Source organism: Camarhynchus parvulus, chromosome 1 (genome assembly GCF_901933205.1).
Source record: "Camarhynchus parvulus chromosome 1, STF_HiC, whole genome shotgun sequence".
In the NCBI taxonomy this organism is placed as follows: Eukaryota; Metazoa; Chordata; class Aves; order Passeriformes; family Thraupidae; genus Camarhynchus; species Camarhynchus parvulus.
This window is the reverse complement of record NC_044571.1, coordinates 93,877,381-93,901,849: the sequence shown is the minus strand read 5'-3', so window position 1 is coordinate 93,901,849 and position 24,469 is coordinate 93,877,381. Positions and strand designations below refer to the sequence as shown.

Below are 24,469 nucleotides of genomic sequence, written 5' to 3'. Positions count from 1 at the left end.
ACTACTCCATCTGCTGGGATCTTTAAACACTAGTCCATCTGTATAAAATAAAAACAGAATGTTTTACACTACCTTTCAGTATTCTGTAGGGCCTCACCGAAGGATATGTGTAGATGACAATGTTTGGCTTCTTTCCTTTTTCTCCTACCGCAAAGTACTCCTTACTAGGGTGTGCCTTGAAAAAGCAGAAGTCTTGTTGCATGATGTAATAATGCCTTTGTCTTTATCCTGATAGCTACTGAGTTATTGTATTCACCCGTTCATTAGTCAAAACATACTGCCATAAACACCAGATTGCATTTTTCTATGTTTATTCTGAACAACTGTCAACCTATTGCTCAATATCAGAATGAAGCCACTATGCACACAAAATGGTATATCCCACATATATTGTGGAATCATCACAAATGGTGAAACAATCTGCTTTGTGATGCATCCTTTTACTATTCCTACCTCACTCAACCCACTAGCTAATCTTTCCATAGTAGCATTTGTGTCAGCAGCCATCTACTTCAGCAGACAGCTGCAGAAGAGCTATCCTGAATAACACTACTCTGAAGGTGTAAAAATGTACACAGATTCCCCAAAAAGGCTGCTTATGATGAACCAGGACTACTAGTCTGAAGCTGGTAGTCTGAAAGCCTTGCTCACGTGCAATAAAACTGAGAGATAGCAAAGCTTTCATATGGTAAGGTACTTCAGAGACAGAACTTGATACTTCAACCTCTTGATAAGTTTATTAGAGTGAAACCAGATACTTTTTCTCTTTATTTGTGTGGGAGCTTGATTTTCTAAATTTTAATTGCAAGTAGGATTCTATATTAGTATCAGTTGTGATTAGGACCGATGAAGTGTTGAAAAAATAATAGAATTGCTATGAGCCAAAAGATTATTTTTACATAAGAATGTAAAAATAATCCCAGCTGAACTTGTCAGTCCTTTTAGGTAGCTGAGCCTGGGATTAAGGTGTGCAGATACTTGTTCTCTGCCAATTGTATTGATGGGATGAGAAGCCCATGCTGCATGAGCCACACATTCTTTCAATCAATACCATATACTTTCTTATGTATATGAAAGTGCAACTGTAGAAGTCTCCAGTATCTGGCAACCACAACCAAGCAAACATTTTCTCCCTAGAAAGTGACTAAAGTTGTTAAATAAGAAACAAAAGCCATACTGTGATAAACCCAATGCCACCGCCACAGCTGCTCCGGACGTATTTCTGATACTTAGTTCTCAGGTTCTGGAGGATCACCTGGTTGCCTGCTACATAACCTACAGTATTTCTATCCATTATCATCAGGTTTACAGGTCTGGTACAGTCATATCCAAAAGAATGTCTGGGAACCGTCCAATAAGGAAAAGATTAGACACTGGTTTTCTAGACAGTTTACTAAGTGGATAGAAATGTTTAAACTGAAACCAAAATGGGAATACTGAAACTAGTGACTAAGCCTGACGGCAGGAGATAGTTTTCTTCAGTATACAGTGAAAGTAAAATATATCTTGACTCTATAACTGAAAGGAAGGCACAAGTAAAGGCTTTCTGAAGTTCATATCCCATCTCTTCATCTCCATTATGGGTACACCTCTTGCTTCTGACCATTTGGAGATGCAAGGAATTAATATTTTACCTGTTTTCTCTTTTCAAATGAAATGTAAAAGATGTGCATCAGATTACCAGGAATTGTTATACAGACAAAGATCAAGCAAGTTTTCAAGCTCACTTCTTAAATGTTTACAGGCAGATGTAAAAAAGGGAAAATCCAGTCTTCGATAGCAACTGAACTGTGTCTGAGAGAAATCCACTAGCATATACAAAAGTCACATATCATATCCTACCCTACTTGACCATACCTACCCAAGAGCTTATTATAGCTCTTAACTGATGGGCACCACTTCCTTCATTCTATGAGTTTAGATCTCCCAAACACCAGAATACAAATCCACCTGATTCCTTCCCCACTTCTCCTTTACGAGGTACACAGGAGCTCTTCTGCTCTCCCCTCAGCTTCTTGGGGAACACCAGTGTGGCTACAGAGAAAGGGAGAGCTTTGCAGGGTGTATTCTTATGCCAGTCTTCTGCCTGGTCACATTAGCTTCTCCATGATCTAGTTCTACAGGAGTACTTGTGATAGGAAGCACTATGCCCAGTAAGAAATCTTTATGAGGTCAAGACAATACTTAAGATTAAATTCACCCAGAACCATAACTGGCCAGGATTTTTACCTGTGTCTCAACCAAAGGTATCCCACTAATGCCACACAGGCTACTCCAAATTTGACCAATACAATTTTGAGAAGGTATATTAAATATCATTCGCTTTGAATTTGCCCAAGCTCAACAGAAAGGATACTTAAAAATAAGAAGGTCAGTGGGTATCTCAGCGTCATCAGTGACATATGGTCCTGAATATACATCTTCATATGTGTAGAAGAAGTTTTCATCTATTTTCTTTTTTACTTCCTCACGCCTTTTTTGTGGTTTTGAGGATACTTGAGTATTATCTTGTTTGTCCAAATTGTCTTCTGCACCTCAGAAGTGGGAACATAACAGAAATTTATATTCACTATATGTTTTGGGTTAGTTGCTGATATTTGCACCCGACCATAAAAAGGGAAGGAGTCACAACTCTTTGCCCCCTTTGATAAAGCAATCAATACTTCATAGCTCAAAACAAGGGTTCCATGTCTTAGCAACTACTTGGTTCTGGAACAGTCTGCAAAAAATACTCCCTCAGGCTTTTAAAAACTTCAATGTAAATATTCAAAAGTGAAGAATTTAAACAAAAAAAATTGTTTGAAAAATACTGGTCTTAAAACTTTAAGGCTTACTAAAGCAGTTCAGTTGAGGTTTGCTTGATATTTAGGTCTCCACTTTAGAAACAAAACAAATTTTAAAGTGTCTGTTTTCAGTAGCTATTGAATGCACATTGTTACACAAAACAATTATTAAAACCACATATAAGGACCACCAGAAGACACCACTGTACTCAAGAAAGAAAACTGCTAATGTGTGACCCAGTGTAGCTCCTCACTGGATTGCAATGCACAATACTGTCAACTTGACTTCCAACTAGTCATAACCACTTGCTAAAAGAAGTCTCCAGTTGGTTATCTCAGGTTAAATCTACTTTGTAAGCATTTCATGCTGTCCTGACTGATTTCTCTCCTAGGTGGGCCACAAGAAACAAGCAAAGGGGTCAGAGACCAGCCAGGCAAAGAGCAAAGTTAAGCCAACTGAAAGGGAGCAGAAATACTCAATCACTGTAACTGAATACAGTCTGAGATTGTTAGGCTGTTCCTCATAATAACTGTAAAAACAATGAAAACTAGAAAGCACGGGGCATTTTAAGTTTGTACTACCATCTCCTCAGTGAACGCCCATTCTCAGCAATGCTCTCAATGTCCAATTCCACTTGCTCCCCTTCCTCCTCCTGTTCCTCTGCAGTTGGTGATTCACTTGAAACACTAATTTTGTTTTGTTTTGCAAAGTATAATTGGTATCATTCTCTTAGGTATGAATTCCTTTGACTAATTTGCTCATACATGCCATATTAAATAAATATTTAGTTCTGTAGTAGTAAAAGAACCTCCCCTGTCCAACAACAGATTTCCTGATGCTTAGCATTAAGTGTCAGGAATAGTTTATGTCCAAAAACCAGTAATTTAAAACTTAGGGAAAGGAAAGAAACAAACACATCCTATAACAGAAAAAAGGTGTAAGAGGAAGGTCAAACAAATTCCAAAAGTAATGCAGCAGTGCATCAAAAAATCCTTCCAAAGTGGATTTGTTATTCATGCTACCTGGATCTAGTGTGTTAGATGACATGCAGGACACCTGAAATAGACACTGGACAGGCATTTCAAGATGAAAAATATGTTAAAAAGAAAAATACTGACTTCTGACTGAAAGGGTCTGGTGGAGTTAAAAAACTAATTTCAGTATTAGCTACAGAGACAGGTCTAAGCAGCAAAAATTTTCAGGGAAGGGACTTTTGAGAGCTGAGGCACAGCAGGAAGAGCAGGCACATGGCTTGGTCCAGAACATCACTATGACCAGAGTGAAAATAAAATTTGGCAACACCAAGAGCAGGAATTGGAGTTGAAGTAAGAAAAGAGTGGTGGAAGAATGGTGGAAGAAACCAGAAGGTACTGTAGGTTCAGTACTGAAATCACGACATAACAGGGAAATGCTCACCACTGGGATCTGCCCCTGCATCTTCTGCTGGTTCCTGTTCCATTGGAAAAGGTGGATGTTCTCTCTCCCTGGCAGTGGTAAAGACAAACCTTTAGTATTGTTGCCTTTATTTGCCATTTAGACCATCCTCACTTCCTCTCAAATGCTTTGAGATTCCCAAAGATGCTATTTGTCTTCTGCCTATACACAAATATGGATACCCCAAAGATGTCTCCTACTTAGTAGAGTGAATTCATTGGCTCAGGTTTTAGGACTTCAGGATCTGAATAAATTGCTGCAGCAAGACTTTCATCTAAATACTGTGTAATGGTGGGAACTGACATGATTTAAATGTGTTGAGCTTCTCTTTAATATACTGGGATGAGATCTGCTTTTGAGACAATAAGGCTATTCCTTCACCATTGTGGTGGACTTCACAAAAATATCTGGAGATAGACATTCTGAGACCACCTAATATCTTAAATGGAAAAGCAAGAGAGATGAATCCTTAAGAAAAAAAAAGCACTTTCTTCAAAACATTTTATGATAACAGAAAACAAATTTAAAAGTTAGCACAATTTTTTTAAAAATTAAACAGTTTAATAACACCCCTCCTCCATATGATTTTTATCTTTCAGATCATCTTTTTCAGGGTGCTACATTTTTCACTAGTTGCTATTTTCCTCTGAAGTGGAAAAGGTCCACATTTGTCATATAAAAACCAAACACATTAATGATTTTTAAAAAGTCTCAAAAGGAAGCAAAAAAGCTTCTTGTTCTTACTCTAAAAAAAGCTTATTGCTCTTACTCTAAATTTATTCTGCCTTTTGATTTCATATGTGTTCTCCATTTTCAAATGAAACACCTCAAAATGCACATTGGAGCAACTTTGCATCAATATTACAGCATGAAAGAAACTATCCAAAATCAGAAAGTTCAGAAGTTGTATATAAAGAAACATGAATACTCAGAAAAAGAAATATGGGCAGGATGCAAGCAAATCCCTCTTCATTTGTAATCATGACTTTGATACCCTAAGAAGTCCCTAAAAAATGCATTTCCTGTTTCCGGCTCTCGGTCAGAATCCATTTGGAAAAAATATTTTGAGGAATTTCAGGCTTTTCCAATATTTCAGGAAAGGCAAAGTGTCTTAACAAAATGCCACCCATGAGAAGGACAAAGAGGACAAAGAAATATTTCGGATATGTTGTTCTTGTTGTTCTATAGCCAATCTTCACCCAAAAGTCCTGAGTGTCTTCCAAAATCTGACTTTCCTGCATAATTTCACATAAGAATTACAAATGAGCTTTTATCCTTTAGGAGTGGCGAGAAAAACTTGAAAATAGACAAGCAGAAAGTTTTACATTTAGAAAACAAATGAAAAGAAAACAATTGCAATATATCTCAATATATTTAAATGAAATTCATGAGTTTTTAATGGAGTAACACAACTGATATCACTGAAGTTGAAGAAATAGTTATAGACTATTTGCATAAATAGATAGTGGAGTGTTCAGAGACCTGAATTCTAATTCCAAACCCAATAATGACGTGTACAATTTGTTTCAGCCATTTCACCTCTGGCTGTCTCAGTTATCTCCTGTGAAAAATTAGATAATAATACTTACCCATCTTAGTGAAGTGTTTTGATATCCACAGAGAAAAGAGCTATAAAATTTCAAATTATTGTAACTAATTAGCAATCATTTATCTTCTAAAAATTAAGACTATCATAGTTTTCATTATAAATTAGTTCCTATCTGGAAAATGCTTTAGGCTGAAAGAGGATATGAACATTTCCGCTTGCATTGATATCTGGGTTCTAGTTAAAGAAAGATACTGCAATGCCCATTGTGTACGTTTTTGTGATGGCATTCAAGCTCTGTGCCAAAGCAAATTCTGAATTTAAGGACTCAGAAGAGGCTCAAGGGGATAACATGTCTACTTTGGCTGCAGATTCTGGCTTTCATGAGTTGGCTGATCCTGAAAACTCTTGTGCAGGCTCACCATGACAAAGGCATGCATCTCTCTGAATGCTGATTTTATTTTCCTGGCAGAAATTGGCAGGGTTTTTTGCAACAGATTTCCTAAATCAGAAAGATTTGAGCCTTTTGATACTGAAAACTGAGATAGTGACAAGTAGAACTGGCGTGACAAGTCTAGTGAGAAAAAAAACAAATCAGCAATCATAATTTTTCTGCCAATGCCAGACCAGGGCAGTACAGTTTTCTCCTAGTCCTGGTAAATCAAGACACTGACTTGAAATACTGTAGCAGATCCACATCAGTTTCATCATTTCCAAGAACTCAGGAACTCATTCCCAGTAAGGACTGAATTCAGGTTATCCTTGTTTCAGTGGACAGTGCTACAAGCTGGGAATTTCAGCAAAGTTCCATTTTCTTTCAAATTGCCTTTTTCTTAGCTATGTTCTCAAAAGCCACAGAATGGAGAAATGTGTTCATTCAGGTACATAACTTCAGTTATTTCAAAGCTAAAATGTTTTTTTTGTCAATTTTGCTGCCACACAGAATCTTTATATATGGAAGCCTCTCAAAAATTCTCAGTAAATTTGGACATTAAGTGATTCCTCATCTCAGACAATTGTCTCATTTATTCAAAATACAGCATAATTAAATCAAGTAGGTTTTTATTTGCTAACACATAAACAAATTCAGTGAGATCACACCACTTTCTTTCTATTTTGTCATCCTACAGTTTTCTTCTCTCCAGAAAAAAAGATATTTAAATGTCTAAACCTCATAAATGCAGTTCTTGCCTTCATAAACCTTGTGACTGACATTTCAACTGCATAAAATACAAGAAACTAAATAATGATCAAAATGCAGCCTACAGTTTTACTTTAGAAAACAGAACATATCTAACAGTTATTTGAAGGTGTCTCTCCCCATCGTTAACTGTTTAAGTGTGCTTAAATGACATCACCTATCAGCTTTTACATCCACAGAAGAGTGATCATCAGTTCTGACCACTAATTCAGTTTATGTAGAAATAGGGAACCATTACTGCGGAATAAAACTGCAATGCTATTAGTACCAGCAATAAGCAAGAGATTAAAAAATTATCTCTACATTGTGCTATTTCTGCAGGATTTTATTTTTTTGGTTCATTTCAAAATGTGGTTTTTTGTTGGGTTTTTGGTTTTGTTTTGGTTTGGGTTTTTTTGTAGAAAAGCTTTACCCACTGGTGGGCTTTGGATTTAAAAAAAAAAAAAAAATAAAAGACACTTGGTCCTTCTTTCAGCAGAGACTGTTATTTCTTCAGTTGTTTTCGTTCCACACGAAGGACCTCAGTTTGTCCCAGGACTGCCAAGCCTGACTCCTCCTAGCACTGCACTGTGAGCCTTCCAGGCTGCACTCTCTGCTCTTCCTGACCTGGGGGTAGCACTGGTCTAAAACACAGCTGCAGCTTTTGGGTTTCATGAGGGGTGTCTGCCATGAGGAACTCCATACTGATCATCTCTTCTAGGGTAAGGCATCTTCTTCAAGTCTAGCTCTGCTTTGGATGTACTAGGTTTCTTCCCATCTGCCAAGCCCTATTTCTTTAAATCACTTTCAAACATGGTCTCCTTAGCACTTTTTTTTTTTAATCTTTCATTTCTTTTTGAATGACAGCAGACCATAAAACATCTCTCTCAGCACTCATTTTTGCCTTCAGACCACACCAGAGTACATCAGCAATTTACTGGGCTGCTGATGAGTGCAAAATGGGCAAACAGAAGAGTCTTGTAAAACTTACTTTCATTTAAAAAAAAAGAAAAAGAAAATTAAAGTCTTACAGTGTTTATATACAGAAAGAAAAACATCTAAGTGTAAATCAGGCATAGAAACTAGTGCTGTCTGTATATCATTATCCATCAGCACTAGAAAATTAGTAATAAAAGTCAGTAAGTCAGTTTAGGTAATCAACCCAAGATCCCAAGGAAAAAACTAAAAAGTACTAGAGAATATGGCTGCTCTTACAACATCTTGAAGACTTGAGAGCAAGGAGAATAACAAAAAGTATCAATTCTCACAGCAGTTAAGTATATAAATTATTTACTAGTCAGAGACCAAGAGGGCAAGGATAAAGCCACAAAGCAGGATTTAGACACATTATCTTTATCATAGCTCCATTGTCTCCTTTCTTCCACACCAGAGAGAAAAAAGAGACGGACTGGAGCCCTGCTGTTGTTCTCCTCACTATTACTGTGTTGAACACATGCAAAGTATTTTCCTATTTCATAGGAGAAATAAATCTAACTCTAATTTACAATCTTACACCTAAAGTAGCCCTTTGTATGATCCACATATCCTAGCTCTGACACATGCAAGCAAAAGTTTCAAGTCTATTAAAGCCCGTCCTGTGAATAAAGGTTACCAGGTTTCTGCTAAGCAGAAATAAGAGCAGGTGACATCACTAGTTACTGATTAACTTACAGTATAAAGAAAAATCATAAAAATGAGTATGAGAGGAGTACCACAAATGCAACAGGCAATAAAATTAACTGCCTCACACATGGCGAAGAAAACCCAACAAGTCCCACATTTCAGATGAAGCACGGGGCGGTCTATCCCTGTTGCGGGACATTCATTCCTGTTTAGCGGGGATAGCAGAGGGCAGGCAAGGGACACCTGGCGCTCCGCAGGGCGGGCAGGGGAGGGAGCCTCAGCGGGGCCCTGGGGAGGGTGCGGGCACAGAGGGGCCCCGGGGGCCGCACGGCTGCGGGGCCGTGAGGAGCGGGGCTACCGGGAACAACCCGCGGCACCCACGGGCCCGCCGGGGACGGCTGTGCCCGGAGCGGCCGCGACCTCCTCACAGCCCCGGTACCTGGGCCCCGGAGCGGCCGTGGCTCCCCAAAGCCCCGGTACCTGGGCCCGGAGCGGCCGCGACCTCCCCAAAGCCCCGGCACCTGGGCCCCGAGTGGCCGCGCTCCGGTCTCCAGGCAACGGCGGCGGCGGCGCAGCGCCCCGGGAGCGGAGGCAGCGGGCGGCTCGGCGGCGCTACCGGGCCAATTGCAGGGGCTGGTGGTTGTTTTGCTTTGTATTGTTCGGGTTTTTTCTTTAAAGTAACCTCTGCTTTGGCCACGGTTGCGGTCCTCCCAGAACTCAGCGGGAAAATTAAATTAGCGACGGGTCTAAAGGAGACAGTCTTGAGCTGCTCCAGTGAAGGTTTAGGTCGGAGATTAGGAAGAATTTCTTCACAAAAGGGATGATTAGATATTGGAATGGGCCGCCCAGAGAGGGGATGGGGTCACTGTCCCCAGAGGTGCTTAAGGAAAGACTAGACGAAGCACCCAGTGCCCTGGTCTAGTTGACATGGCGGTGTTCGGTCACAGGCTGGACAGAAGGATCTCGGAGGTCTTTTCCAACTTCTCCTACCGAAGCAATTCTGTGATCCTATGAATTCCCCAGACGTTTTTCCCGCCCACAGGGTTTAGCATGCGCTCCCGTGCGCCCCTCGCTTGGAGCGCGCTGCCCCGGGGGGCGCAGCTCGGCTAACTTCCCATACACTTGTGTGTTCAGGATATATATATATACACACTTTAATTGTGATACAATAAATGCATGTTTTGGAATATATATTTTCATTTTTGTATATGTATATGTATTGTATATGTATATGTATATGTATAGTTATATGTATATTTTATGTATATGTATATGTATATGTATATGTATATGTATATGTATATGTATATGTATATGTATATGTATATGTATATGTATATGTATATGTATATGTATATGTATATGTATATGTATATGTATATGTATATGTATATGTATATGTATGTTAAAAGCAGTTCTTGAAACTGCCGGCTGGTATTTTGTCTGGCGTTCCGGCGGAGGGTGCAGGTACAGAGGGAGGGGACTGCAGCCGGCGGCAGCGCCCGGCCCAGGCACAGGTGCCACGGAAGGGGAGGGACAGTGGGTGCGACGTCCCCGGGCGGAGGAGGAGGAGGAGGAGGAGGAGAGCGCGCCATGGCCCCGCGCGGGCGCTGCCGGTGGGCGCTGCTGCTGGCCTGGCTGCCGGCCGGTGAGTGCGGCCCGGGGCTCACGGCCCCCTCCAGAACGGCGGCCCGCCCTGCCCCGGGACACCCCCGCGGCGCAGGGGCCGGGACTCGGGCGGCGCCCTCGGGTTTCGCCCGGGGTTAAGGTGGCGCGGGGTCGGGGCAGCGGCGGCGGCCTCGCGGTGAGAGGAAGGGGCGGCCCGGTCCGGCCGGACGCTATTCCGCCGCGGTGCCCTTTCCCGCCCGCGGGGCTCTCCCGAGCTCGGCGCGAAGCCGTGCGGAGACAAGTTTCGCTCCCCAAAGGTGCGGCTGACCTCTCTCCTAGGAGGAAGTGGCCTCCTGCTTCCTGGCAGCCTCCAGTATCGGTCGCGTGCGGCCAGTTCGGCTGGGACGTGGGCGCTGGGCACGGACATGTGGGGATCCCCTTTGGCCTCTCGCAAACGCCCAGCCGAGCTTTTGCTGCTGGCTCGGGAGCCTCAACCTCTTGGGGATTTCTGGGGTAGCTGCAGTGCTGCTGCACCTGCTGGGCACCTGCTCGTGTGGGGAGCAGGAGCTCACCTCGCTGCCCACGGGCGGCCTTCAGCCAGCAGTGTTCACTCTGCCAAGCTTTGCGGGTTGCCTGACACCTTCTAACCTCCCCTTGGAAATAAAGCAGTCATTTGGCTTCTTGGATGCCTGGGTCTTGGCTGATTATATGCCTTGAAAGTTCAGTTTTTCACGGAGAACCACGTAAGGAAGCAAAAAAGTATGGAGGGTATGCTTGTTTATTGTCTTGCTTGACAGCTGTGTTCCTGGGAGATGCTCTAGCCAAAACTTGGCTACACTGGCTCCAGAGCTTCGTGTCTTCATTGCCAAGCCATAGATGTAGCTAAAACTTACTAGATTGGTGGTGTCCATATTTATTCTTTCCAACTAGGATAAGAAAGATAGTGTCCTGCAGTGGAGTAGTGCAGTCCACATTTAGGACGCAGCCTTAATTTCACAACTGTTTCATTTTCTTGGAGGAGGTTAATGAGAAACATTGAACATGCAGCAACATCTGGGGAGGACAGTAGATTTTCAGCCTCTTTAGAAAATAAGGAACTTACCTTCAGCTCTGGCTGTTTTGCAGAACAGAGGTAATGAGAAAGCATCCCTTCCATAAAGAGATGTGGGTTTTGTTAGTAAAAAGCACACAGTGGTTTTGAATGTTTTATTCTTACTGGAGAGATGCTGTTGTAGAAAATCCATGGAAAGCGTTCTGTTCCCATGAGCCTTGACAAGTCAGAATTCATATGGGTTTCATTTAATTGACACTCAAATCACGGTTTTGCCAATCTTGAGAGTTTGAATTGCTTTCTTGTGATTTTCTTCATTAAGACCCCAGATTCAGCTATTTCACAGTGCAAGCTGAAACAAGATGAGTGGAACTACAGTGCTTTTGAATGAGAGCAACTGTAACTACCTGTCAGCAGTCTGGACCTTGCAGCGCTACAGGACTGTAAAAACTTGTTTTATCTAGAGTTTTGTGCATCTGCTGCTCTGTGTTTAAGTGCACGTGTGTATATCTTATTTTTCAGAAAAGCCTTGGATTCAGGGGTTTCCCTGGCTTTGCCCATATTTGTGTGGTATTCTTAAGGCAAATGAGTTTGCTCTGCTTGTGCTTTCAGTTGGCTGACAAGGAGTCCCATTTCAAACCAGAAACTGAGCAAGTGCTGCATTGACAATACCCTACTGCAGAATGACCTGCTGAGGCAGCATGCACCTCTGCAGCACCTTTTCCACAGTGTGGAAACTGTGTGAGCTCATATTTGCCTGGAATGTAGAGTGGAGGTGGCAGCCTAAAAGGACACTGAAAGATGCTTGACAAAGAGTGATGTTTGCAGTTGTGGTCCAGATGTTACTACATAGCAGTAGCAACTTGTTCTCTTGCTCTCATCCTGAAAACATGGACTAGAGGGAAAATCTTTGGATATATGATAAAAATCAAGTGTTGGTTCATGGAGACCTGTACAGTTGGTACCTTCAAGCATCTCGCTTTCCTTCCTGCCTTTCCTGCTGTCGTGCTCTACAGTTAAGAAGCAACTAGTACAGCACTGCAGTCCCTGCCTGGTTCTCTGGCGTGTATTCCAAACAGGGCATCCCACACTTGCCCTACACTGTTTGTATTCCCTTATCAAAGGCAACTGGTGATAACTTTGCTATTGTTAATGACAAGCACAACTTACTGTACTATCAAAGTTTAAATAAGATAGACACGTTTCTGGAGTATAGCTGAACTACAGCATAGCTTATGAGAAACTTCGCAAATCCTCCTTGAGTATGTTCAGCTGCTTGGATGGAAAGTGCTGTGGAGGTTGTTGGAATGAATACCTAACAAATACATAATGATAGCTTTATTTAAAAGGAAAAAAGGGAGTAATTGATGTGTACTGTTCTGAAGTGATGGTAAACAATTAACTGCAGTGCTACAGCCTGAAAGTTGTATTGTCTTAATCCTGATCACCACTTGATAACATTTGATGAGTGGCTCAGCAAGACCTTGATAAAATTCATTTGGTGTTTATACAAACATAAGGCGCTGCAGAACTTTTCTGATTAGGATTAAAAGCCAAGGAAGTCCCATCCCATGTGCTTCTGGGACAGTTTTCCCTATGTAGAAGGAGAACACAGAGTGATGTGCTGCACAATGGCTACTCATGCTTTGGAGAAAATAATTCAGTCCATAAAGAGGGCCAATGAAGCTTTCTTCAGTCAGGGAAAGATGGGACTCCTGTTCTAACTGGGGTTTGTAACCCTGGCTGACTTCACCAGAGGCGCTGGGAGGTTGGTAGGTGTAGGTCCTGGGTGGGGCCAAAGGAGATGTACTTGGGTCATTGCTCTGGTGCAGATACTGTGATGGAAGGCCTGAGGAGTCTGTGAGCTGACAGCCTCCTGTGTTCTTGTTTGCAGGTTGCTTCTCGCTCCTGGTGACAGTGCAGGATGTTGAGCGTTACACCACCTTATTTGCCACTGTCATCCTCAAGTGTGACTACACCACCTCGGCACAGCTGCAAGATGTGGTGGTGACCTGGCGCTTCAAATCCTTCTGCAAGGACCCCATCTTTGACTACTACTCAGCCTGTAAGTGTCAGGCTCATCTTCCAAGGAATCCCCCTTCAAGTGAGAAGAAAGGGGAAGGTAGACTCACTGCGGTAGTACAGGTTTTTCACGCTGACCCCTTCCTATGCAAAAACCAGGTTGTGACATTTCCCTGCATTCCAAGGAAATGCAGGTCATGTCTGTGATTTCCTTTGAAATGTCAAGGCCTTATGAGATCACAGAAATCCCAACCAAAGCAGCTCTTTTGTCCTCCTTGTCATCAAGTCAGAATACAGGACAGTCCAGCTGTGGTTGACACAAGTCGATCTTGGAAGCCCTGTCTTATGCTTCAGCATGTTCGAATGCAAGGGCCTGCAACAAGTGGGTTTTAGGATTCCACGGGGGACCTGTGGTTGGAGCTGGATACCTGTGACCAGATGTTACTGATTTTAGGAAATAGAAGAAACACATGCATTTTGAAGGGCATGAAGACTTCTAAGTAATAGCATTTAGTAGTGGTGGGAGCACTTCATATGCAGATGTTCTGATGCAGGCAGCTTAATTCAGGGGGGTTTAATATGGTACACAAACTGCATCCAAGGATAACTACTTGGTCCAAAATGGTGATGATCCCTCTATGTTTAGTGTTAGTGTGGCCTCAGCTGGAGTATTGTATGCGATTCTGGGTCCCAGGATAAGGTACTTGAATCTGTCCAGAAGAGGGGAACAAAGCTGATAAAATATCTGGAAGACAGATCTTGTGAGAAGCAGCTAAGAAGTTTGGGCTTGTCTAGTTCAGGAAAAAGGAGATTGAGGGGTGACCTCATTGCTCTCTACAGCTCCTTGAGAAGAGGAGGTGAACAGGGAGGTGCTGCTATCCTCTCCCTAGCATCCAGTGATATGATGTGTGGGAATGGCTCAATACTACATCAGTAGTATACTACTTTACATTTTAGTCAATCCTAAAGTGATCCAACAGTTGGACTAAATAACATTTGTACATCCCTACCAACTGAACTATTCTGCTCTGTTTTATTGTTTGTAAACCCTGCAGAATGTTCAGCTAGCAAGCCATAGCATAACCGTACACTTAGAACTGAGCTCACAGTGGGTACTGTGCCCAAACTCTCCTTTATGCAGTCTGGATGAGTTGGGTAGGCATGTTACCAAGTGCTCTACAGCCTAGTTCCCAAGCAGGTGGGTCCCTGGCTCAGCTGATCCCAGAAGAATGTGAGTGCTTTAGGCCCAGGCTCAAGCTAATAGTCCCCCAAAGGGACTTCATACTCCATTTTAGGTATAGCAGTGAAAGAGCCTTTGACAAGCTTTACCCTCATCTCTCTTCACTGTGAGCTCTTTACAGAAAATGCTGACTGAATCAGCCATTTCCCCAAATCTCAGATCCTAAATACTTGGAAATTCAATGTTGGTTTATGATGTGAGTCTGTCAGAAGAGTATTGTGTAGAAATTGCCTCTAGTCCTCCATTAATTCTCTTGTGCATCTTTACATTTAATCCTTAGCTGGAATCAGGTGATGGATTGTTTTCTGCTTTATGAGCTCCACAACATGTAATGGGATACAGGAGGGAAAGGGAGACAATCCATAGAGCAGTTCATCTATGTCTGGAGATTTTGCTTGGTAGATAAACACCCTTTTGTTTTAGTTCTAGTACTCCTGGGTGTTTTATGACTTTTTCTTTTCAGCTGCATACTGGGAGCTGCCTTCCAGGCTACCACCATTATCTTCTTTCTACTGCTGTTCTTTCAGTTGTGAGTACAGGAGGCATCCCCTCTGCAGCTCCTGCATTCTCAAAATCTCTACCATTCCTGTGGCTCTACCTCTGTTTGTTTTTGAGCACTCCAAAGCAACTTTCTGGTTTGAAGCCATGGTTTGTTTTGCTAAACTAAAGCTATTACACACAATGTGCTCAAGAATTTCTCTACTGCTCACAAGAGGATATAAATTGCTCTTTTGAAATTACTTTTGCCATCTCTAATGATGTGTGTTTGTAGCATACCAGGCTGGTTTAGCCCTTGGCCAGGACCCCTCAAATGACTGCAATGACAGCCAGCGGAAGGTGCGCATTGTCATCCAGAAATATGGGCAGAAGGACCCTGTGCTAGGCATCGACTACCAGCAGCGAAAGATCACCATTCAGAACCGTGAGTGACCTCCCAGGCAGGCAGTGAACTCAGGAATTATCCAATAGCTGGGTCAGCTAAGTGAAGAGAAGCATATACATGGCTAATGTCATCTGTAGCTTATATACTGCACATGGTAATGGAATAAGAGCAGGAAAGGGCCCTGTCCCCAGCTGGCCTGAGGGTGTTTGGAGGCACTACAACCTAAGGCTGAGCTGAGGATGCCAGAGCATTTTGCTGAAGAGCACAACAGCTGAGGAGCTCAGAGGCTAGAAAACAGTTCATTCTTCCAAGTACTGCATAATTGTCCAGGTGTGTTATATGCTCCCTGCTCTCCATGGTGCACTAGATATTGCTCCACCAGAAGAGCCATTGGGATTGCTGACCTAAGAGGGACAGTGATCTGTGTTCCAAGACCAGCAGAGTTGGCCTCCAGCAACACAGAAAACACGGACTGGCATTGAATGCTGTTTGTAGGAGTTCTCAGTGGACTGAAATGAGATAGTTTGAAGGTGATGGCTATGCTTGGGAAGAGGGGAGATGCAGTACTCTCTGTCTCCGGCAGGCAGAGGGCTCTTTTAGGTGGAGCCTGAAAGTAGTGTCTGTCAGTCGCAAAGAGCCCACTGACCTCTTGGTCCCTCTCCCACAGGAGCAGACCTTGTCATCAGTGAGGTCATGTGGTGGGACCATGGCATGTACTACTGCAGTGTGGAAGCACAAGGAGATACCTCAGGTGATGCGGACAAAGAAGTTAAGCTGATTGTTCTCCGTAAGTGCCTGTGCTTTGTTACCAAGATCTCTCCTCCTGTTCTCCTCCACCCCAAGACATCTCCAGCAGTGGAGAGGTGCTCAGTAAGCTACCATGGCCAGATGCATCAGGATCAATCCTTTTTCTCTCTCTTTTTTTCCCACAGACTGGCTCACAGTACTCCTCATCATTCTCGGTGGTCTCCTCCTCCTTCTGCTGATCGGTATATGCTGGTGCCAGTGCTGCCCCCAGTATTGCTGCTGCCACATCCAGTGTGGCTGCTGTCCAACACGGTGCTGCTGTAATCAGAAAGGTGAGGTTCAAGCAAATGTGCATCCATTTATAGCTTCTGTCAAGACAAAAGCTTGGCTGGGAGCTTGCTGAGATCCACTTCCTTTCTTTTGTTTGGCATCCATATAAACTGAGACATTTCTTTGGCCAGTGTGACCTCCAAGACCAGCTAATCTGAAATTCGAGGAGGGGATCTCAGATAGATGGAATCTATCTTGCTCCTCTGTGTCCAACTATCAGAAGTTTCTCCCCGCTCACACCTTGTTACCCAGTTTCTCTCACCATCCAGAGCACAATCAGTTCCCTTGCCTGAGTAGTTCAGGACTTTTTTCCTGTCTTGTGGTTCATATGCCTGTGCATGTAAGAAAAGCAAGAAAATACATTGGTACTAGTCTCCAATCTAGTCTTTCTTTCAAGTATGTTGCTCTGAGAAGAATGACATAAAAATTGGAAATTTTTTATCTGTATGTTTTCTTCAGAGCTGTTCGTTCTACTAGAAAAAGGTTTGGTTTGGTTTTCTTTGGAGAAGGAAGTGAGAAGAAGGTGGAGAAAGATGGTTTCTCTTGCTGGTCAGCCTTGCAAGTGCATTCTGAAGTTTTGAGTGTCAAAAGAAATTTTGTTGTGTTTGCTTTTATCAGTAATAAAGTTTCTGCAGCCAGACTCTGTTCTTTTAGTAAAGCTACAGATTGAATTTTGGCTGTTAATTTCATGTAATCTCTGCATTCCTGTAACTGAAACTTGGTTAGCAACTAGTAGACTAGTCTCCCTGAAGTCTGACAGTAACAAAATGCAACAAATGTTTATTTATCGTTGAAATCCCCAGGTTCTTCCCCAGATGCTACAAGGAGAGGATTTATGAACAAGGATCTCTGATTCATATTTACCTTTACCCTCAAAACAGCTATTTTAGCTTGGGTGTTAGTAAACTGTGAGAGTTTTAGATTTAAGCTTAATTTGTTTAGCCCTTGCAAAGAGTGAGCAGAACATCCCTTCTGTTGCTAAAACTGAAACTAAACATTGGAGGCCTTACAGGTTGTCATATAAAATGTGTAGTGTTGAGAAGGCTATGGAAATCTGGCAGAAAAACCAATTTCTGTGAAGGGAGAGAGAGGTGATGGAGATGAGAGACTCACACCTCCAGAATTCCTAGTTCTCAGCAAAAAAGAGATTCAGAGCATGAGCTCTTTTCTGTTTTTCTGTGCTGCAGATTATAGCTCACTCCAGAGTGCTGCTGTTATTTCCTCCTGTTAAAGAGGAGGAATTCTTGCAGGGTTTTCTAAACCTCTCTGTGATCACGAGAGAAGGTACAGACAGGTCCAGCCTCCTTGACTGGATGATGGATTCTGTGTCTGTGATTTCCATCCAAGCTGCCTGCCCTCTGAATCCACTTGGCAAAGGACCCATGTGCCTGCTCCTCTCCGCTAATACTGCTAAACTGCTTCTCTTTACTTCTTCCTGCCTCTTACTTACTTTTTTGCACTCCAACAAATGAACTGGAGGTCTTAAAAAAACACAAGAAGATAGATTCAGGGGACATCTTAAAAACAGTGCTGAGGAATAACATTCCACACATCTGAAGAGAAGGCAGAAATCCTCCCCTGTGTAGGATCACTGGGTGAGTATGAGTGCTTCCTTCCCTGTCGTTGGCCACTAGAGGACAGCGTGGATCTGCTGAACAGTCACAGGTGCCAGTGAGACAGGCACAGGATAATCCTGGATGCTGTGAATCACGCCATTAACGTGAATGGGTTTGAAGTGAGCAATAAAAGGAGTGCATTGTTTGAGTAATTCAGGATTGATGTACAGAAGTATTAGAAATGGCCAGGAGCAAGCCGGTTTCCCTGTGGAAAGCTCTGAGAAAAGCCCATCAGAGTAAATATACGTACGACCTCCTTCTGTTCCTGTTTGTTCCTTTTCTGCTGTGGACTTCTTCCAGTAATGAATCAGGGGAAAATAGGATATACTTGCACCTGGGTATCACTAAGTTGCAAAATACTTTATTTTTATAGTTGGCCCAGCAGCTGTTAAAGTCTGTAAGAGGTGGAGAACAGATTTTTCCAACAGAGTAAATGGCGGGAGCAACACAACTTTCTGGCAAAGCAGGGTAGGAGTTTTGGAATTAGGGTGAATCTGACCTTCCTTAGATAAATATGTTCACTTGAAAAAGATCTGTGACTTCTGTTTTGAAGATGGGAAATCAGAGTATATATTGGATTTAAATTGGAAGGCAAAGTATCTGGGGAAGGAAGACGGACTGATGGTAGTGGAGGAAGACCAGGGCTAATTCTGGATTTGTTCAGCTGTAGGGAGAAATCAGGAAATGACAGGGAGAGGATGTCTTTGGTCCTAGTGACAGCCTTCCTACCTTAAGAGGGAGAATGCTAAGCAGGTGTGCCCACAGGTGCTGGGTTCTTACTCCTCAGGCAAAGACCAAGGTCAAAACCCCAGGACACACACTCAGCAGGCTCTAGGGCATTAGAAGAATAGGAGAGGGAGAGATAAGGCCTTCCCCTTCTGTTTATCCTTCTGTTTATCCCATTTCTTTGTATTCTTTCTCTCATCCTCTAAACTTCAAATGTAAACTGGGAGGATATCCCTTGGGACAAAAAACAAAAGAAGAAACAAGTTTGACATAAAGTTCTTGGAAGCTCCTACCTCAGACCACAGAACTTTGAGGATACCAGATTATTAGGATTAAAACTCCTGAACCTTTCAGCTTTGTAGTTCCCTCTGGTTGAAGCCAGACTGGGGAGAGTGAGGGATTTTGCAGTGGAGAATTAAGTGGAGCTGGAAAAACTGTGGAGAAAAGGAAAGATGTGTTGAGGGGCATGGTCAGTCCTTTTCCTGTAAATGGTGCTCTGGATAAATCCAGTTAAAAAGCTGAAGGAGGACATGTTTAATAACTGGAGTGCTACCTAAAGTGGAGGGTTCAGTCCCAAAGATTGTGCAGTCTAAATGCTGCCTACTGCAGTGAACCCAGGGGACAGAATTAATTGGAGCTTAGCTGTAGCCTGGTTTCTTAAAGAGGTAAATCTTATGCAGTCAACCTGTCTGTCTATCCTTAGTCTCTTTCCCTCCAATAGCTTTTAATTTCATCTGCCAGCTTCAACCAGATTGATCAGAGGGGTAAAAGTCTCAAAGGCAATTATGTTCCTATCTGTTTCTTGAACTGTAATGTTTTTGTTCATGCCTGACCAGACAAGAGGCTGCAGTAAAAGTCTGTCACTTCTGAAACTCCAGGAATACCATAAAAGAGAAATTTTACAAGGTGCTGTTGCCGAAAAGCTACAGCCAGTAATAACAGACAAACCAGGCTTTGTAAGATCAGGGACTTGCAGAATTTACTTGCTTGTAAACTTGAGTTTTGATTGATTGTGGTAAAAGAAATAAGTTTCTGTAAGATGTTTTTAGGTATTCCCCCAAGAGAAGCAGCAATGAGCTGTGCTCTGAAGGCAAGTGAGCTTGTCTGTGTTGAGGAGGTGAGATAGAAATGATGAAAAAAGGGAAGCGAAATTGGAATCTGACCCCACAAATAGATGTCTGGAGTTAGCAGTGGTGGAAACTCTGTGAAAGAGAGAAATTTCCACTGTTTACTCTTTTGGCACCCTGGACATTGCTGTTGAGAGCAGGAAATTTAGTTTGTTCACCACTTTGACCATACTGTCTTAGAGGATTTAATTTTAGCAGTCATTCTGAGGTAAATTATGGAGTGACAAGAAGAGTGGTCAAAAGACTAGAAAGGGAAAAGCTGGACAGTGCACCTCTGAGTGGCCTCTTTGTGAAACAGAGAGAAAATGATGAAGTGTAGAGTGGAAAATATGATCTGGACAGAACCCACATAATGGTGGCAAGGAAAGGTCTCATTTAGTGGGAAATCACAGCCAAAAGGGGAAAGGACCAGTGATGAGCTAAAAGAATTTCGAGAGAAAGAAAACTGTTGCATGTCTTGATGTATGAAACATTGTTTCCCACCTATCTTCAGCTCTACTTTGTAATGACAAGGCAAGTAGAAGTTTTTACTTATTATATGCTGCATACTTAATCATAGTGTTATTTGTTTCCCTGTTGCTAGGACTGGAATCAGGATGTTGGGCAGTAAAGCTTTTCTTCTATTTTAGGTACTTTTTTGAAGATGTACAACTTTGCAGTGGAATTCCCTGTGCTCTGTTTTACCTTCATCATGGGATGGAGAGAGATTTTAATTTTGTGAACTTCCTGTATCCAAAGGCTACAGCCTTTAAAGCAAAGTGATGTGTGATCTGCAAGCTGTGCCCTGTGGAGAGGTGCTGTAAGCTTTCTTTTTCTTTTACAGTGCTGGAACGGCACCAGTTCATGAAGCGGGCTCAGGCACTTGCACCTTGGTTATCACCCAATATGTTCTACGGAGCTGGCGACAGGAACTCAAAACTTTCCTCTTACCAGCTGAACCCCCTGCTGCAACAAGGTGAGACCATGGGCATCATTTCAGAGGGAAATCAGGGTGAGAAACAGGTAACTTCTTCGGGAAGTTCAGCATTGAGGCTTTAGCCTCTCTACAAGAAAAGAGAGAAAGATGTTCCTAGCATGACTGCGTGTCCTAGAATGACAGCTCTGCCACATCTGCAGTGCACCATAAACTTCTCTGGGTACATAAAACCAGCCTGTTATCTTAAGTGTCTTGCTGGGCTCAGTGCTGGGTGAAGCAGTTTAACACTAACTAAGGTGTATCTGTGCTACACCCCAGTGACTGCAGGGTAAATATACCCAGCTTATCTTGCTTTGTGTGGCAGAGGAGGGTACTGTCTCTTTGTTCTGCTGTGCTGGTCACGGTCAACTCCTTATAGCCAAAACTGACAGGACAAGTGAGGTGCAATTTGTTTGAGTTCTTATCAAATGTCTAGTCTTCAAATGATTAAGGGCAAACTGCCTTCTGTGCAACAGATCTAGCCTGCATGCAGCAAAAAATGAAGGACTCTTTAATGAACCAGGAAGAATTTTCTTCTCCATTTGTTGCTTATATCTGTACGTATGTGTATGTATGTGTGCATACATATAAAAATGTTCTTACATTCGTTTTTTTTTGCAGTATTTCTCCCAGTTCAATGAAATGCAAAAGGAAACACTATGGTCTTTCTCTGATTATTTGTAAATAAAGTATGGTATCAGTGCTGTAGGAAAAAAATGTTCCTCTAAATACACAGACTATATTTCCAGGTATGCTGGACTTCTTACCTCTGTACTGCCTAAAACATGTTTGGTCATGCTGCAGTTTATTAGTTGCTACTCTTTGCACCATACCTCATGTGGTCTGGATGTGCTGGTTGTGGTGCCTGAGACTTGTGCAGCTCTTGCAGTGAGGTGGAGCAGGAGAAGAGAAGCCACTCGGCCAGGATCATGAGTGCGGAGGGGCCTTCTCTTCAGTGTTTCCTGTTGACTTGCTGTGTTCTCCTGTCTTTTTATCCTTAGATGTATCTCTGCAGAACAGTCTTCCACTGGTGCAGCCACAAGCCCAGCTTTCCCATAACAACGGTGTTTTGGACTATCTGGAGTCTGAAATCCAAAACCTGAACATGTCCCAGCTGCGGCCGCCCTCTCACCAGCGGCAGGCTGTGCAGCCCAGCTTGCTGTCCTCGCTGGGCTCCGACATCGTGCCACCTCCTCTTGCCGACCACATCTCCTCCATCCATGGGAGCAGCAACTCCTCACGGCCACAAAGAGCTGCCCGCACCCCCAGGCCCTGGGACTCTGCTGCGGAGGACAGAAGGGAAAACCGGAGGTGGCCCTTGCCTTCCAGTGGGGATTCTCATTCCAGCTACAGTCAGGAGCCCTGGGACAGGCAGCGAGAGGATCATCCTCAGAGGCAGAGGACAGGTGGCTACAATGGCAGGCCCCAGCACTCCAGACGGGATGTGTCACCCCCACGCCAAGCTGAGAGGGGCAAGGGCAGCAGCAGTTTCTATCCAGAGGAGACCAAGGAGCGCTCCAGCCACCATCGTGGTGGGAGGCAGGAGCCCGGGGCAAGGCGAGAGTATGAGCACCATGCTGGGAGGAGCAATTACTCTGGCCAGAGGCGGCACAGCTACTCCCCCCCCTCTTCTCGCAGGGGCTCGTGGAGCTCCTCAGAAGAGCAAGTCCGTGTGCCAGTGTCAAACCGCAGGCGGAGGAACCGCAGGTCCCGGGAGTGGCCAGAAGAGAAACCCCCCAGTTACCGCTCCTTAGAAATCATCCCAGCTCAGGACAAGAAGCACAAAGGCAGCGCAGGGACCCGCTCGGTGAGTCAGCTGCCTTTGTGCTTTCCCATCTAAGGGAAAAGGTGGGGTTTAGGGAGTGAGAGGGAATGTTTTCTACTTTCTGTAGCCTGTTGTCTTTCAAACAGAGGCCAAGGAGCAAGGAGTGCACTACACAGCATGGTTATGAAGAGGCTGCTGAGTACCCAGGCTGCTGAGGCTGCCTTTTGACAGGCACTGCCTGCATGTAGTGTGTTCAGGGGCAACGTAAAAAGTCAAATCCCTGGAAGTGTTCCATGCCAAGCTAGATGGGGCCCTGAGAAACCTGGCCTAGTGGAAGGAGTCCCTGCTCAGGGCAGGGGAATTGGAACTAGGTGATCTTTAAGGTCCCTTCCAACCCAAACCATGCTATGATTCTGTGATTCTGAAATAAATTAAGTCCCCTACAGGGTGACATGTTATATTCCTGTCCCCATCCAGGGGCTTTTGGAATCCTGTGTATATATTGGTGTTCTGATACTGACTGGGGAGAAAGCACTTCCAGATTAGGCAGCAGCATCCGTCCCTCTGTAACCATCTCTGGTGCTGGTTTACTTCTGATTTCTTTTAAAATGTGCATGATATTTTTAATATGGCACATATGGGAAAACATCCATAAAGCTTCATGAAATAAGCTTTAAGGTCATGGGTGGCATGGATGAAAAATATGTCATTCTACAGGCCAGGTGGAAGAGGATAACTCCTTTGTTGGGACTCCTGAGAACTGAACATACATTATGTAGGCAGTCAACAGCTACTGTTCACAGCTCTTCTTGTCAGTTTGCACTGGGATTATACTTCAGGTAGCAATCTAAGTGTGAAAAGCTTCATATCCAATTGCTAATCTCCAAATTAGACAGTATATTCCTCCTGAAAAAATGAAGATTCTTTTAAATCAAAAAATGTTAAGTGTTCCTTATCACACATATGCAGAATTTTACCAGGTGGGAGTATTTTGAGGGGCTGTATGTTGCACATTACCATTTTCCTTTCTGTGTTGTGGAAAGAAGTGCAATTCTAGTTCCAGCTGGAATGTGTATATGTATAAATGGTTTTTGTTATGGTGCTCAGAGCAGCTAGGAAGACGTAGGATTTTCTTTCATCATTCCTTGTTCCTGAATCTTTTATTTTCTCTTGCAGGACAGAGGAAGTTCCCACAGTGGAAGAAGCATAGTCATTTAATGTCAGTACTGGAAGAACTAAGATTCCCACTGGACTCCTCCTAGTTTTTCTACTATTTAGGTTGGCATGGCTGCTTTTGATTGAGCAAATAAACAGCAATAAAAGGTTGGGCCAACAAACCCAATGGTTGGTTTGTTTTAAACATTCTAGTAGAAACAGCAGATTTTTAAAGTAAACAGTGTATTCCAGTCTTTAAAGAAAGATACCAGTTCTCCTGATTAAGTGCAGTAGCACTGCTATGAGCCCAGTCTGTAGAATGCTGGTGCAGGTTCCCGTGTTCACGGAGTTGTAAAGTCACAAGACAGTAGAATAATTTAGATTGGAAGAGGCCTCTGGAGGTCATCTGATCCAGTCCCCTGGGAGCTTTGCAGAGGGAGGCACAGCATCTTTCTAAGGCCCTTTGTTATGCTTCAGAATGTGTAATGTTTGTTGCTTCTGCCTGGCTGCTCAGCATAGCTGGGACAGTGGCTTCCTTTTGTCCTCACTAAGCCTCTCTCCCAAACAGGAGGATCATGGTGTAATAAGGTCTCACTGGCATGTCTGCAAATTGTCAGATTATCTGCTCTTTACTGACTGAGAGAACCTGTTCTACTTTGAGCCTAGACCTTAGTGCC

At 43.3% G+C, this 24,469-nt stretch overlaps 2 protein-coding genes across 2 annotated transcripts in view; one reads left to right on the top strand and one right to left on the bottom strand.

Annotated features, from left to right (window-relative positions):
• Nucleotides 1-5,811, bottom strand: part of CFAP44 (cilia and flagella associated protein 44) — a 39,130-nt gene extending 33,319 nt beyond the window's left edge. The window contains exons 1-5 of the mRNA XM_030947611.1: nucleotides 5,808-5,811; nucleotides 3,382-3,444; nucleotides 2,357-2,528; nucleotides 1,178-1,340; nucleotides 73-175 (exon numbers count right to left, since the gene is read on the bottom strand). Coding sequence (XP_030803471.1) covers nucleotides 73-175; nucleotides 1,178-1,340; nucleotides 2,357-2,528; nucleotides 3,382-3,444; nucleotides 5,808-5,811 — 505 coding nt within the window. The remainder of the gene's footprint in view (nucleotides 1-72; nucleotides 176-1,177; nucleotides 1,341-2,356; nucleotides 2,529-3,381; nucleotides 3,445-5,807) is intronic.
• Nucleotides 5,812-10,159: 4,348 nt separating this feature from the next.
• Nucleotides 10,160-23,966, top strand: ILDR1 (immunoglobulin like domain containing receptor 1). The gene is made up of 8 exons (XM_030953784.1): nucleotides 10,160-10,215; nucleotides 13,121-13,291; nucleotides 15,261-15,410; nucleotides 16,039-16,158; nucleotides 16,304-16,450; nucleotides 20,741-20,872; nucleotides 21,874-22,679; nucleotides 23,814-23,966. Exons 1-8 carry the CDS (start codon nucleotides 10,161-10,163, stop codon nucleotides 23,853-23,855), a joined length of 1,623 nt encoding a protein of 540 aa, XP_030809644.1. The 5' UTR covers nucleotide 10,160; the 3' UTR covers nucleotides 23,856-23,966.
• The last annotated feature ends 503 nt before the right edge of the window (nucleotides 23,967-24,469 follow it).